Source organism: Pristiophorus japonicus, chromosome 1 (genome assembly GCF_044704955.1).
Source record: "Pristiophorus japonicus isolate sPriJap1 chromosome 1, sPriJap1.hap1, whole genome shotgun sequence".
NCBI classification, from domain to species: domain Eukaryota; kingdom Metazoa; phylum Chordata; class Chondrichthyes; family Pristiophoridae; genus Pristiophorus; species Pristiophorus japonicus.
In genome coordinates this window covers 151,362,163-151,378,681 of record NC_091977.1, presented here as the reverse complement: position 1 = coordinate 151,378,681, position 16,519 = coordinate 151,362,163, and the positions used below count along the sequence as shown (strand labels likewise).

Below are 16,519 nucleotides of genomic sequence, written 5' to 3'. Positions count from 1 at the left end.
TGTCAACACCAAGACAATAGAGACAGGCAAAGGAGGGTCATGTTCTCCAACTTGCCATATGTACCGCCACACGAAATCAAACTAATATGTACATAAATAAATAGCAAATTATCTGGACTGAGACAAAGTTTACTGATGATATCAAACAGGGAGGAGTAGCAAACTATCATGAGGAATGCAGGAACCTACGGGACTGTGTAATTGGGCTAAGAGAACTGACAGATATGAACATGTACTGTACATGCTCGGATTATTCCTGTTCCTTGAACAGAAAAAGATACACTTTACAAACGGTTGTGTGGACTAGTTTCATTGTCATCCTTCTTGGTGGTAGAAAGCAGAAAAAATGTATGGCACTATATTACGAGAAATAAGAAGAAAGAATTGAAGTATACCACAAATGGTAAAGTTCTCGATGCAGTGGAAGAAAGGAGGGATCTAAGTGTGCTGATACATTTGATCCTTAAAAATGGGTGGACAGGTAAAAAAGCACTTAAAAGGCAAATGAGCTTTTGTGATTTATATAGCGAGCAATTGAATACAAAAGCAGTGATCAGAATGACTATACAAATTGCTGGTAAGGCTATATCTGGAATACGGTGTACAGTTTTGGGCTTCTCGTTATCGGAGAGATATAACATCCCTTAGGAAAGTGCAACTTGGATTTACCAAGCTGATTCGAATAGAAACATAGAAAATAGGTGCAGGAGTAGGCATTCGGCCCTTCGAGCCTGCACCACCATTCAATATGATCATGGCTGATCATGCAACTTCAGTACCCCATTCCTGCTTTCTCTCCATACCCCTTGATCCCTTTAGCTGTAAGGGCTACATCTAACTTCCTTTTGAATATATCTAACGAACTGGACTCAACAACTTTCTGTGGTAGAGGATTCCACAGGTTCACAATTCTCGGAGTGAAGAAGTTTCTCCTCATCTCGGTCCTAAATGGCTTACCCCTTATCCTTAGACTGTGACCCCTGGTTCTGGACTTCCCCAACATCGGGAACATTCTTCCTGCATCTAACCTGTCCAATCCCGTCAAAATTTTATATTTTTCTATGAGATCCCCTCTCATTCTTCTAAATTCCAGTGAATGATGATAACTCAGTTATGAGGAGAAGAGGAAGATCGAGGAGCAATGTCGGGAGGCCTATAAAAGGCCAGCGGGGAGTTCGTGAGGCAGTCGGAGAGGTGGGAGATCGAGGAGCAACATCGGGAGGCCTATAAAGGCCAGCTGGGAGTTCGTGAGGCAGTTGGAGAGGCCAGCCAGTGCAGCTGCAGCAGGAAGAGAAGGCAAAAAAGTAGAAAGAAATCGAAAGGTGACGTCACAGCCAAGGGGGTAAGTGATTTGTGAGTATTTTTCTTTTTCTTTTCTTTATCAGTAAGTAACCTTTTAGCATTGCTGTTGCCAAATTAAGTTAATCTAAGGGTTAAGTCTTGGCAGGAGAGCTCGGACACGTGTTATGCTCCTCCTGTAATATGTGGGAAGTCAGGGACGCTTCCGGTGTCCCTGACAACTACATATGCGGGAAGTGCATCCACCTGCAGCACCTGACGGACCGCATTGCGGCACTGGAGCTGCGGGTGGATTCACTCTGGAGCATCCACGATGCTGAGGATGACGTGAATAGCACGTTTAGTGAGTTGGAGTTACCGCAGGTAAAGGGTACACAGTCAGATAGGGAATGGGTGACCAACAGGAAGAGCAGTGCAAGGAAGGTAGTGCAGGGGTTGCTGCAGTCATCCCCCTGCAAAACAGATACACCGCTTTGGGTACTGTTGAGGGGGGATGACTCATTAGGGGAGGGCAGCAGCAGCCAAGTTCATGGCACCGTGGGTGGCTCTGCTGCACAGGAGGGCAGGAAAAAAAGAGAGAGCTATAGTGGTAAGTGGAATAGACAGACGTTTCTGCGGCCGCAACCGAGACTCCAGGATGGTGTGTTATCTCCCTGGTGCAAGGGTCAAGGATGTCTCGGAGCGGGTGCAGGACATTTTGAAAAGGGAGGGTGAACAGCCAGTTGTCGTGGTGCATATAGGTACCAACAATATAGGTAAAAAAACGGGATGAGGTCCTACGCGACGAATTTAGGGAGCTAGGAGCTAAATTAAAAATTAGGACCTCAAAAGTGGTAATCTCAGGATTGCTACCAGTGCCACATGCTAGTCAGAGTAGGAATCGCAGGATAGCTCAGATGAATACGTGGCTTGAGGAGTGGTGCAGAAGGGAGGGATTTAAATTCCTGGGACATTGGAACCAGTTCTGGGGGAGGTGGGACCAGTACAAACCGGATGGTCTGCACCTGGGCAGGACTGGAACCAATGTCCAAGGGGGAGTGTTTTGCTAGTGCTTTTGGGAAGGAGTTAAACTAATATGGCAGGGTGATGGGTACCTATGCAGGGAGACAGAGGGAAGTAGAATGAGGGCAGAAGCAAAAGATAGAAAGAAGAAAAGTAAAAGTGGAGGGCAGAGAAACCCAAGGCAAAAAGGGCCACATTACAGCAAAATTATAAAGGGGCAAAGTGTGTTAGAAAGACAAGCCTGAAAGCTCTGTGCCTCAATGCAAGGAGTATTCGGAATAAGGTGGACGAATTAACTGCGCAGATAGCAATTAACGGTTATGATGTAATTGGCATCACGGAGACATGGCTCCAGGGTGATCAAGGCTGGGAACTCAACATCCAGGGGTATCCAACATTTAGGAAGCATAGACAGAAAGGAAAAGGAGGCGGGGTGGCATTGCAGGTTAAAGAGGAAATTAATGCAATTGTAAGGAAGGACATTAGCTTGGATGATGTGGAAACGGTATGGGTGGAGCTACGGAATACCAAAGAGCAGAAAACGCTAGTGGGAGTTGTGTACAGACCACCAAACAGTAGTAGTGAGGTTGGGGACAGCATCAAACAAGAAATAAGGGATGTGTGCAATCAAGGTACAGCAGTTATCATGGGTGACTTTAATCTACATATTGATTGGGCTAATCAAACTGGTAGCAATACAGTGGAGGAGGATTTCCTGCAGTGTATTAGGGATGGTTTTCTAGACCAATATGTCGAGGAACCAACTAGAGAGCTGGCCATCATAGACTGGGTGTTGTGTAATGAGAAAGGACTAATTGGCAATCTTGTTGTGCGAAGTCCCTTGGGGAAGAGTGACCATAATATGGTAGAATTCTTTATTAAGATGGAGAGTGACACAGTTAATTCAGAAACTAGGGTCCTGAACTTAAGGAAAGGTAACTTCGATGGTATGAGGCGTGAATTGGCTAGAATAGACTGGCAAATGATACTTAAAGGGTTGACGGTGGATAGGCAATGGCAAACATTTAAAGGTCACATGGATGAACTTTAACAATTGTACATCCCTGACTGGAGTAAAAATAAAACGGGGAAGGTGGCTCAACCGTGGCTAACAAGGAAAATTAAGGATAGTGTTAAATCCAAGGAAGAGGCATATAAATTGGCCAGAAAAAGCAGCAAACCTGAGGACTGGGAGAAATTTAGAATTCAGCAGAGGAGGACAAAGGGTTTAATTAAGAGGGGAAAAAATAGAGTACGAGAGGAAGCTTGCCGGGAACAGAAAAACTGACTGCAAAAGCTTCTATAGATATGTGAAGAGAAAAAGATTTGTGAAGACAAACGTAGGTCCCTTGCAGTCGGATTCAGGTGAACTTATAATGGGGAACCAAGAAATGGCAGACTAATTGAACAAATACTTTGGTTCTGTCTTCACGAAGGAAGACACAAATAACCTTCCGGCAGTACTAGGGGACCGAGGGTCTAGTGAGAAGGAAGAACTGAAGGATATCCTTATTAGGCAGGAAATTGTGTTTGGGAAATTGATGGGATTGAAGGCCGATAAATCCCCGGGCCTGATAGTCTGCATCCCAGAGTACATAAGGAAGTTGCCCTAGAAATAGTGGATGCATTGGTGATCATTTTCCACCAGTCTATCGATTCTGGATCAGTTCCTATGGATTGGAGGGTAGCTAATGTAACACCACTTTTTAAAAAGGGAGGGAAGAGAGAAAATGAGTAATTATAGACCTGTTAGCCTGACATCAGTAGTGGGGAAAATGTTGGAATCGATTATTAAGGATGAAATAGCAGCGCATTTGGAAAGCAGTGACAGGATCAGTCCAAGTCAGCATGGATTTATGAAAGGGAAATCATGCTTGTTTAATCTTCTGGAATTTTTTTTGAGGATGTAATTAGTAGAGTGGACAAGGGAGAACCAGTGGATGTGGTGTATTTGGACTTTCAAAAGGCTTTTGACAAGGTTCCACACAAGAGATTGGTGTGCAAAATCAAAGCATATGGTATTGGGGGTAAATGTACTGACGTGGATAGAGAACTAGTTGGCAGACAGGAAGCAGAGAGTAGGGATAAACGGGTCCTTTTCAGAATGGCAGACAGTGACTAGTGGGGTGCCGCAGGGCTCAGTGTTGGGACCTCAGCTCTTTACAATATACATCAATGATTTAGATGAAGGAATAGAATGTAATATCTCCAAGTTTGCAGATGACACTAAACTGGGTGGCGGTGTGAGCTGTGAGGAGGACGCTAAGAGGCTGCAGGGTGACCTAGACAGGTTAGGTAAGTGGGCAAATGCATGGCAGATGCAGTATAATGTGGATAAATGTGAGGTTATCCACTTTGGGGGCAAAAACACGAAGGTGGAATATTATCTAAATGGCGGCAGATTAGTAAAAGGGGAGGTGCAACGAGACCTGGGTGTCATGGTTCATCAGTCATTGAAAGTTGGCAAGCAGGTACAGCAGGCGGTGAAGGCGGCAAATGGTATGTTGGCCTTCATAGCTAGGGGATTTGAGTATAGCAGCAGGGAGGTCTTACTGCAGTTGTACAGGGCCTTGGTGAGGCCTCACCTGGAATAGGGTGTTCAGTTCTGGTCTCCTAATCTGAGGAAGGCTCTTCTTGCTATTGAGGGAGTGCAACGAAGGTTCACCAGACTGATTCTTGGGATGGCTGGACTGACATATGAGGAGAGACTGGATCAACTGGGCCTTTATACACTGGAGTTTAGAAGAATGAGAGGCGATCTCATAGAAACATATAAGAATCTGACGGGACTGGGCAGGTTAGATGCGGGAAGAATGTTCCCGATGTTGGGCAAGTCCAGAACCAGGGGACACAGTCTTAGGATAAGGGGTAGACCATTTAGGACTGAGATGAGGAGAAACTTCTTCATTCAGAGAGTTGTTAACCTGTGGAATTTCCTGCCGAAGAGAGTTGTTGATGCCAGTTCATTGGATATATTCAAGAGGGAGTTAGATATGGCCCGTACAGCTAAGGGGATCAAGGGGTATGGAGAGAAAGCAGGAAAGGGGTACTGAGGGAACGATCAGCCATGATCTTATTGAACGGTGGTGCAGGCTCGAAGGGCCGAATGGCCTACTCCTGCACCTATTTTTCTATGTTTCTATGCTAGATCAACAAGGGCTTTATTCTCAAACTGTAAAGATTAACAAAGAATTTGACAGAGGTATGCAAAATGTTAAAAGGTAAATATAGGTAAATAATTTCCATTGATAGCTAAACCAAAAACATGAGGCAATGATCTCAAGGTAAGATTTGGAAGGGGTGATTAGATTAAACTTTTTCACAAGGCGTTATCAGAACATGGAATGCTTTTTTCACAAATGTTGATCAATGCTAAATTACAGCATTCAAAAAAGATACTGAATAATTATTTAAAGAGAATGATAATACCAAAGGAAAATGGGACGATGTAAAATCATCCTGAAAAGCCTAAATTCAGCATAGGTAAGAAAGAAAGAATAAGAACATAAGAAATAGGAGCAGGAATAGGCTGTTTGGCCCTTTTGAGCCTTCTCTGCCAGTCAATAAGATCATGGCTAATCTTCTACCTCAACTCCACCTTCCCACGCTATCCCCATACCCCTTGATTCTCTTAATATCCAAAAGATCTCCTCCTGTGCTAAAATTTCTATATTTCTGAGATTCAATTCCCAACAGGGAAGCCTTTCTTAATTGTATGCAGGAGCTTCTTAATAAACTGGGCTTTTAATTTGTTACAGGACTTCAGTGAATTAAAAATCGATCATGGAGCATGTAGTGATGGTGGCAGAGGAGGAAGACCCTGCTGCCCAGAGTGCCAGCTTGTATCCACCACCTTGGAGCCTGACAATGTGGACATCATGGGACCAGCTTTTTTTTTTAAAAAGAATGTTTTCTGAGCATCACACATTGGTGAAGTCACTCAGGACCATACTGCAGATGGCATCTGCAGTGGAAGACTCTAACTGCATGTGTGCTGCCTTGCAGGGTGGTTTATCAACACTCTAGTCCACAAAAGGAGTATATGACCACTCCAGGAACATCTACAGCAGAGTGTGCTATTTCTTCTGGCTTTGGCAGGTTTGCAAATTGGTTAGAAAGAGAATCATGTAACAGGACTTTACTGATCTGATTGGTGTCATGAGACCTGCCGTCAGGCCAATGAGTGGCCATATTGAGGTAGTGCCAGTAGCAGGGGGATGACTGTAACGGGCATAGATAATGGTCCCACCTCAGGACGTCATCATGCAGCCCCTCTTACGGGGGAATAAAAGGAGGATAGGAAGCTAAAATGAAAAAAAATTGCACCATACAATTTCTCCCTTCATCCACACACACACACATACACGGTTCTTGAATCCGTTCTTGTAATAGAGGAATGAAATACATTGGTAAGAATTAGCAATAAATGAGAAGATAATAAAATATCTGAGACCTATCACATGCTGTAAAATGCCTTATGCGTCAGTGTATGAGATACTTACTGTTTTCTTTCCAACTCTCCACTCATCCTCTCCAATGCTATAGTATTTAATAAGAGTGCTTTCAACTTCTGCAGCCAGTTTTTGTGCATCAGGTAAAGTTCCCATTTGTAATAAACTGCAAAAAAAATAGGTAAACAAATCAGTCAATTTCCCCTGAAAGGTTAAACTGTTTTAACTGAATTCTTTGATTAACATAGCTCACAAATGTCATCTAAGTATCAATGCACGGTCCAGAATTCCACAGACAAAAGTGCACATTTAAAACATACTCCAAATGAATTTTACTACAATCGAAACCCCATTCTTCACTCACTTACAATGCTGTATATAACAACTTTTGACATTGATTATTGGGCTGTAACTAAGAATGAGCAGCTTTACTGTAAAAGGGGGAATTTTCTTAAGCAATCCTGCCCAAAAATGCATGGGCAATGACGGTGAATTGGGGAAATTTCAGGCAGTGGGGATTACTGCTGCCTCATTGCCCCGACTTGGATTTCCCTCCCTCCATCAAGACCACCACTGACTGTTCCTCCCCACCTGAAAATGGCAATGGGCTTAGACCCCCCAAGTCCTCAGAAGAGTTCATTTATACCCATTCTATCCATTTCCCAAGGCTACCACATGGAATTTGTTGCAGGCCTCAGAAAGCAGTCCCTCGAGATCCCCCACCCCCAAGGTACAGGACCTTGTAGTGGCCTCCTCCTGCTGACAGCCTTGATCTCAGCCGAAGCCTCAGGCAATCTTCTAGGCACTTCTGCCGCTTGAAGGTCCCTCGCAGCACCGCTGGGAATTTCCGTTCTCATATCGACAGATAAGTTGGTGACAGACTCATGCCGCAATCACAGGATGAACCCTAATGCAAGAAAAAGGGTTGTGGGGGATCCGGAGGGACGGGTAGAAGTCCTACCCCAAAAAGAATACTGACATCGAAATCAATCTGAAAATTCACCCTTTAAATCTATCTGCCAGCTGAGAAACCGTCTCAACACAACAATATATTTCCTCGCTCTTAACTCAACACATGCAATGCCAAAGATAATAATCAGAAAATGTTAATATTGCTAAATCACAATATTTATTTTATACATTTAAGTTCAATATGTTGATAATTTGAGCTCCCCACACTATTTGTCAGTAGAAAGAAAAGCCTGAAACGGAAAGCCTGAAAAGTAATTTTCTATTTGAAATTAAACAATATAAAGGATCACACAAACTTCAAAATTTTTACATCATGTTGGTATTATTCAGGGATAGAAATGATCACTCATTTACTTATCCTGGACAGTTAAAATATACAAGCACAAGTGTTTCATGTTAATATTAAACTAAGATTATATCACAAGAGGCTGAGTGTAACATAGACATTGAACAACTCTGGCTGAGGTGGCAGTTAGGAGATTGTTATTAAAACAATCATTTCAGTATCTGGAAAAGATTCTGATGCTTCTCCCAGGAGTATCTGTGATTTTTCAAAATACAGTAGGTTTACCATGAGCATCTTTTTAAAAAGGTTATGATGATTATAACAAATGTTTGAGACAATTTTACAGCAGAATCAACTACCTTGAGCTGATGAAAAACATTTCTCAGGGCAATTTTATCCCTCCCTGGTCGGGTGGAACGGAGCTGGGAGCAGTTAGAATAGAATGGTTCTATTTCCCACTCCATTCCCTCCGTTTCCCAATTTCAACACTGCAGGTTTTGGCAGCAGGTGAGGCACACATTGGATGGGAGCCTCATTAATATATGCAAATCCAGGTTCCATGATGTATATGGGACCTCGATGGTAATTTAACTCGCTCCTGAGCAGAGGCCCACTAAGGCAAGTTTTTTTTTAAAACTTTCCTTAGTGGAGCCCAGAGCATCATTGAATGCTCTAGGCTTCATCAGAAAATCTACCCTACCACATCCATGGTCCATGGCTGTTGAAATCTCCCATGCACCATCGTCATTTTTGCCCCATTCATAGTGGGCTCATTGCACATCAGTAACTGGCTGCAAATGACATCAGCCAACTCAAATTTCCCTTGCTCCAATGAGCGACAGTGAATGATGGGAGATATCCCCTGAATGTAGTAAATGTGAATTTGTATAGTTAACTGGCTGCAAAGGGCAAGCAAGGCACCATCCAGCAAACTCTGGCAACAATGGAGGCAAAAGAGATCATCTTGAATTGGAAGAGCATTGAACCCTCAATATTAACATTGGCAGCACAGTTGTTTCACTGAATTTAGAGCCTTTGTAATGGCTCAGGCAAAAACACTTCACAAAATGGGGGAAGATGTAAAGTTTAGAAATATATAGTACATCATTTTGGTCTTTGGAAAATGGATGCTAAACCCTCACTTCTTTCCTTTAGCTCATCAGTCATCATGATGGCATATGTCAAGCATCTAGCAAAAATGCGAACACTATCCACACATCCCAGGACCTTTATTACTTCTTGGTCTCCCCTTACCCTTATCTTTGGTGTCTCTGCTTCCTATCATCTCATTCATGCTATGGTTGATGACAAAACTGAACAAGGTCTGCAGGAAATGCAGCTCAGAGATTCGTGTATTCAATTTAAATAAAATCTCTTTTGGCCTATCTTTTGTTTCTCCTATTTGTCCCATTACCACCCCACTTTTGCCTTGCTCCATCATCCCTTTTCTCATTTAATCACTCCTGCCCTCCATCATATCCAGACCTTCCCTTTTGTTCTTTCCTTTCCACCTCTTCCCCCTGGCTCTGGACTTGTATAAACTGTTAAATCTCTAACTTCTTCCAGTTCTGATAAAAGGTCATCAACTTGAAATGGTTAACTCTTTTTCTCTCTCAGATGCTGCCTTACCTGCTGAGAGTTTCCAGCATTTTCTGTTTTTATTTTTGAATAATTCTGATAGCTTTCCTTCAATCTTTTGTTCATGCTATAAAAAGTGCATGAGGATGAAGAAAGACTGCAGAAGCAGACATGGAATATGAAAGAATGGAATTGGTAGTTCAGGTCAGCTCTACCCAGCTGGAAAGTAATACGTCCTGCAAAGGGGAATGTGAGCAAGAAGTGAAGCGATGCTTTGCTCTAATTACCAATGTGTTTAATGAGCAATAGAACCACTCTGGAAGAGAACTTAGGTATCATGGGATATGAAAAGGAGAGTGGACAAGGTGAGTGCGCAATGAATATTTCTATATAGTATTGCGAGTTGATCTATGACAAATAGTTCTAGATATTTTGTGAATTGAATGTGGAATAAAGATATTGACTATGTAAGTAGTAACAACATCTTATATTTGTGCTGTGCTTTTAATGTCCGAAGGTACTTCACAGATTGGCACACAGAAAATAGAAGATACAGAGAGGGGTGGCCAAAAGCTCAGTTGAAGAGATGGGTTTTGAGGAGGTTTTTAAAAAGGAGAGGTGGAGTCCAGGAAGCAGGACCCAGGCGATCAAAGGCTCTGCCAATCGAAGAGAGATGAACAAGAGGCCAGAGTCAAAGGAGAAGGACAAGAATTTTACATTAAGGCATTCATGTACAGAGAACCACTGTGTGCCAGCAAGGACAGGGTGATAGGTAAGCAGGACTTTGAGATAGGATACATGCAGCTGAATTGGACAAATTAGAGTTTAGGGAAGATGGATAATGGAAGCCGAGCACGCAAGTGTGTTGGAGTAATCCAGTCTGGTGATGACAATGACATGTATAAAGTTGTTAGCGACAAAGGGACTGAGGTCGTGACAGGGATGAGCAATGTTGCAGAGGTGGAAGCTGATAGGTCCTTACTATACAGTATAAATGCACACGAGGCCCATGCTTGAGAGGTCAGTTTGCGACCTGTCCTTTATTCCATAGCACTCAAGTGATGAAGGTGGGTGGAGCTTCCCCTTTTATACCTGAAGGTCCAGGTTAGAAGTGTCTCCCAAAAGTTCACCACCTAGTGGTCATTGCTCTCACAGTGTACAACTTGTCAGTTTATACATGGGTTACAATGCTGGTTGAATACATGACATGACATCACCTCCCCTCCCAAAGTCTTATTGGGATCACAGGTTGAGTCTCTCTGGTGGTTTACGCTCTCTTGTAGAGCGCCTGAGTTGGGGCTCCGGTTGTTGGGCGCTGGCCTGAGTGTCTGCTGTTTGCGGTGCCTCAGGCTGTCCGGACTGCCCACAGTGATTGGGCTCTCCTCCCTTTGGTTCCAGTGTTCAGTCACCTGTGGTGGAGTGAACTCTATATCGTGTTCTTCCTCTGCTTCTTCTATGGGGTTGCTGAACTTCCTTTTTGTTTGATCCACGTGTTTGCGGCAGATTTGTCCATTGGTTAGGTTAACTACCAGAATCCTATTCCCCCTTTTGCAATCACGGTGCCTGCGAGCCATTTGGGCCCTGAAGCGTAGTTGAGGACAAAGACAGGGTAATTTACATCAATACATCGTGCCCACGCATTCCTGTCATGGTAGTCACATTGTGACTGGCGTCTGCTCTCGACAATTTCTTTCATGGTGGGGTGTATAAGGGATAACCTGGTTTTGAACGTCCTTTTCATTAGCAGTTCTGCGGGTGGAACCCCTGTGAGCGAGTGTGGTCGGGATCTGTAGGCCAACAGGAAGCGTGATAAGCAGCTTTGTAGGGAACTCCCTTGGATTCTGAGCATCCCGTTTGATTATCTGCACTGCTCGTTCTGCCTGGCCGTTTGAGGCCGGCTTGAACGGTGCCATTCTGACATGGTTAATTCCATTGCCTGCCATGAAGTCCTGGAATTCAGTGCTTGTGAAGCACGGGCCATTGTCGCTGACCAAGACATCCGGTAAACCATGGGCGGCGAACATTGCCCATAGACTTTCTACCGTGGCAGAGGATGTGCTTGAATTTAAAATGTCACACTCGATCCATTTGGAGTAGGCGTCTACTACAACCAAAAACATTTTTCCCATAAAGGACCTGCGTAGTCCACATGGATGTGTGACCAAGGCTTGGCAGGCCAGGACCAGGGGCTAAGGGGGGCTTCCCTGGGCACATTGCCCAGCTGGGCACATTGCCCAGCTGGGCACACGTGTTGCACCTGCGAACACAAAGTTCCAGATCTGCGTCTGTCCCTGGCCACCAAACGTGTGACCTGGCAATTGCCTTCATCATGACAATGCCCGGGTGCTCATTGTGGAGTTCTCTGATGAACACCTCTCTGCTCATCTGGGACATGACTTCGCTGTTTCCCCACAATCGGCCTGAATCGAGAGTTCATCCCTAAGCCTGTGAAATGGTTTAAATTCCTCAGGGCATGCCGCATACGTGGCTGCCCAATCCCCATTCAGGACACATTTCTTGACTAAAGACAATAGCGGGTCTCTATTTGTCCAGACTTTGATCTGACGGGCTGTCACAGGTGAGCCTTCGCTTCCGAAAGCTTCAACAGCCATGACCATCTCAGCAGCATGCTTGGTAGCCCCCTCAGTAGTGGCTAGTGGGAGGCTGCTGAGTGCATCGGCGCAGTTTTCAGTGCCCGGTCTGTGCCGGATTGTATAGTCATAGGCAGTTAACGTGAGTGCCCACCTCTGTATGCGGGCCGATGCATTTGCATTTATGGCCTTGTTGTCGGCCAAAAGGGATGTTAGGGGTTTGTGATCTGTCTCCAGCTCAAATTTCCTTCCAAACAGGTACTGGTGTATTTTCTTTACCGCATAAACACATGCGAACGCCTCCTTTTCTACCATCCCGTAGCCCCTTTCTGCCTGGGACAGACTTCTGGAGGCATAAGCTACCGGCTGTAACTGCCCTTGGCATTGACATGCTGCAACACATACCCGACACCATAGGACGACGCATCGCACGTTAACACAAGTTTCTTACATGGGTCATATAGCGTTAACAGATTGTTGGAACATAACAAATTGCGTGCTCTATTAAAAGCCCTTTCCTGGCTGTCCCCCCAGACCCATTCGCGACCTTTGCGTAGGAGCACGTGTAGCGGCTCTAGCAGCATGCTCAATTTGGGGAGAAAGTTACCAAAATAGTTCAGGAGCTCCAGAAACGAACGCAGCTCCGTCGTGTTACGGGGTCTGGGTGCTCTCTGGATCGCTTCCGTCTTGGACGCAGTAGGGCTGATCCTGTCTGCTGCTACCCTCATCCCCAGGAATTCTACCTCTGGAGCTAGGAAGACGCACTTCGCCTTTTTCAGTCGCAGCCCTACCCGGTCCAGTCTGCGTAGCACCTTCTCCAGGTTGTGGAGGTGTTCTTCAGTATCATAACCCATGATGAGGATGTCGTCTTGAAAAACCACCATCCCTGGAATCAACTTGAGGAGGCTTTCCATATTTCGTTGGAAGATCGCGGCGGCCGAGCGAATCCCGAACGGACATCTGTTGCACTCAAACAACCCCTTGTGTGTCGTGATGGTGGTCAGCTTCTTCGACTCACTCGCCAGCTCCTGGGTCATGTAAGCTGAGGTCAGGTCCAATTTTGAAAAAAGTTTGCCACCGGATAGCGTCGCAAAGAGGTCCTCCGCTCTCGATAGCGGGTACTGGTCTTGGAGTGACACCCGATTTATGGTGGCCTTGTAATCACCACATATCCTGACCGACCCATCCGCCTTGAGCACCGGCACATTCGGACTCGCCCAGTCACTGAATTCGACTGGCGAGATGATGCCTTCCTTCAGCAGGCAGTCCAATTCGCCTTCTATCTTTTCCCACATCACGTACGGCACTGCTCTGGCCTTGTGGTGTACTGGCCCCCATGAAAGTGCCAATGCCGGGTTGAAACAGTGAGTCAAATTTGTCCAGGATCTATGAGCATGATACTCGCTCCACAGAGGAAGAGGAAATTGCATTGACATCGCCCCATTTCCAGTTCATGACAGCAAGCCAACTCCTCCCCAGTAGTGCGGGACCGTCCCCCGGGACAATCCAGAGTGGCAATCTGTTCTCCGAATCTTTGTGGGTCACGACTACCGTGGCGCTGCCTAGCACCGGAATTATCTCCTTTGTGTAAGTCCGTAGCTGTGCGTCAATCGCCGATAATTTTGGCCTCCTGGTCTTGGACACCCACAACTTGTCGAACTGTTTGATACTCATCAGGGACTGGCTGGCCCCCGTGTCTAGCTCCATTGATACTGGGATTCCATTGAGGAGCACTTTCATAATTATCGGTGGCGTCCTGGTGTATACGTGCTCCACATGAACTCGCTGAACTTCAGCTTCCAGTGATTTCCCCCAGCGTTCATTTCTGCAATTTCTGCAGGTATTTTGCTCATCTCTGCAAATTCCAGCTGAGCGTGTGCCTCCACACCTCCACACCTCCAACATGAGCTGTTGCTGGAAACAAAAGGTCCCTTGCCAGTTGATCATCTCTGACTGCCTCTGTGACTGTCCTTAAGTGCACCATTAACAGGTGTTGATGGTCCCATTACTGGCTGCATTGTCCCTTGCAATGGCGTGAATCGCCATTCAGCTAGCCATTGTCTCTGTCGAACTCCCCCTCTGGGCTCGACTACATGTTGGGGTATGCCCAATTGCCCTTGTCTGCCTGGAGAACTGCATGCTGCTTTAACAATGTTAATTCTCTGTCCCAACCATTCCTTAACACAGTACCTCTTGTCTGTTCTGCTAGTGGCCAGGCTCGCGTGGTTAAACCCCAGTTTCTCGTCGCCATTGATACGTCCTTACTATATAGTATAAATGCACACGAGGCCCATGCTTGAGAGTAGGTCAGTCTGTGACCTGTCCTTTATTCCATAGCACTCAAGTGATGAAGGTGGGTGGAGCTTTATACCTGAAGCTCCAGGTTAGGAGTGTCTCCCAAAAGTTCGCCACCTAGTGGTCATTGTTCTCACAGTGTACAACTTGTCAGTTTATACATGGGTTACAATGCTGGTTGAATACATGACAGAAGCAAGTGGTCTTTGTGTTGGAGTCTGAAGCTCAATTCAGAGTTGAATAAGAGGCCAACATTGAAAGCAGCCTGATTGAGCCCAAGACATTGGCTAGGGAGAGGTACGGAATTACTAGCAAAGGTGTGCATTGTGTGGTGGGGCCAAAGAAAATGCTTTGCTCTTCCCAATGTTGAGTTAGAAGAAGTTTTGACCCATTAAAAGTGTGCATGTTGAAAAAGCAGTCTGATAACACACAGACAGCCGGGAGAGCTGAGAGAGATGGTGGGGAACTGAGAGTCATCGAAACAAGTGAAAACTAAGCGTATGTGTTACTCTGAAGAGATTGTGGTCAGGTCATATGTCATGGAGGTAAAGATTAGCAACTTCAGAAAGTGATGAAATATATCCCTGCTGGGACAAGATCACAGGAAAGTTAAAACTAAGTTCTTGCAACTGGAATACCTGCCTGAAAGAATGGAAATAAGCACAGAGCTGCAGGAGGAGGAAGTGCATAATGAGAAGATGGTGCTTACGGGTGACTGAGGCACAATTATCGCAACAAGCCAACGGTTTACCACTGCTCACAAGCAGATCCTCGAAAGTGTCATTTTAAGCTAGTAACAATACCTCTTTAACAGTAGAGGAGAAGCAATCAAAATAGTCAATGGTTGATAAGAGAATGGTACTTAACTATAAGGCAAATCAAACTGATTTGCTGATTCAAACTGCAAATGTCCTTACCTTATGATCACACAATTGACAAGGGTCCGGAAGCACCTTCGCTGGCACTGGCACTGTCGCTTGGCACTTCCACAGTCACCTGCACCTTCACCTGGTCCTCAGTTTCCTTTGGTCAAGCACAGTTCGTGTAACGGTTTGTTTTTGAAAGCGGTGGCGTCTGCTCCGGGGGATAGATCTTCACACACCACACTGCTAGATGTTGTTCCCGCTGATGTCCATTCACCAGGATCTCTCTCTCTCTCTGTCTGTCTGTCTGTCATTCAGTCACCGCTCACTTCCCTGAATGCTCCACTTGACTGCGCATGCGGGTGCCGGTATACGTCATGTAATTGACGGCTCCGCCTGTTTAATCAGACGTCACCATTCGGGACCCGCAGCGCCCACAGGTGGCGCCGTTGGGGATAAGCTCCAGTGAACGCTACGCAGAGGCGGGACTTGGTTATCAAGCCATTACCTCAGACTTGGGTCCGACTCTGGGGCCAGGAGTTCTAGAGGTGGAGTCAGAGGCTCCGCGCCATATGACGTACAGAAAATGAGGCGGGGTTTGGAGCTGGCCTTACGCAGCACCGATTGGTGAGTGAGCGCGCGGGCTGGATGGGGCGTCCCGCGAGGAGACGCTGCGATGAGCGTGCCAGTGACGCCAGCTGCTCGTTGAGCTGATTGGCTAGTAGGCAGTCGGACGGTTTTGTCAGTTGGTTGCCTGGGGTCACATGACATGATTGTCCCCAGATGCCCTTTCCCAGTGCATGCGTCAGGAGGAGAGGGAGGGCTACTGTGTCTCGGGCTCGCTTCAACATATGTTTGTTTCAACGGGGTTTGGATACAATTCATGACTAGTTTGCTCTTTCCAATATTTTTCATGCTCATTAAATAAACAATTTAACCTGTAAAATTGAATGCAATTGGTTGTCTCTGTTGCAGGACGAACCCAAGACCTCTGCTCGAAGCATCTCCTTGCCCTTCGGTTGAAAGTTTGTGGTCAAAATACCTGAGCACCAGAGAATCTGTCACACGTTGTTTGGTAGCTTCAAAACTCTTGTCTTATTAATTCTTTATCCCAGTGTCCATGATTTTTTATTTCTGTACATACCTTGGTGCTCCAGGTATTTTGGTGTTGAGTAGATTCTG

The 16,519-nt window shown here is 45.5% G+C and overlaps 1 protein-coding gene across 2 annotated transcripts in view; it reads right to left on the bottom strand.

The window, feature by feature from the left end:
- Nucleotides 1-15,773, bottom strand: part of stard4 (StAR related lipid transfer domain containing 4) — a 35,222-nt gene extending 19,449 nt beyond the window's left edge. The window contains exons 1-2 of one of the 2 annotated variants that reach the window (XM_070864927.1): nucleotides 15,392-15,773; nucleotides 6,804-6,918 (exon numbers count right to left, since the gene is read on the bottom strand). In XM_070864927.1, the coding sequence (XP_070721028.1) occupies nucleotides 6,804-6,908 (105 nt within the window). In that variant the 5' untranslated portion in view covers nucleotides 6,909-6,918; nucleotides 15,392-15,773. The remainder of the gene's footprint in view (nucleotides 1-6,803; nucleotides 6,919-15,391) is intronic. The other variant, XM_070864841.1, reaches the window with a different exon arrangement.
- Nucleotides 15,774-16,519: the final 746 nt, after the last annotated feature.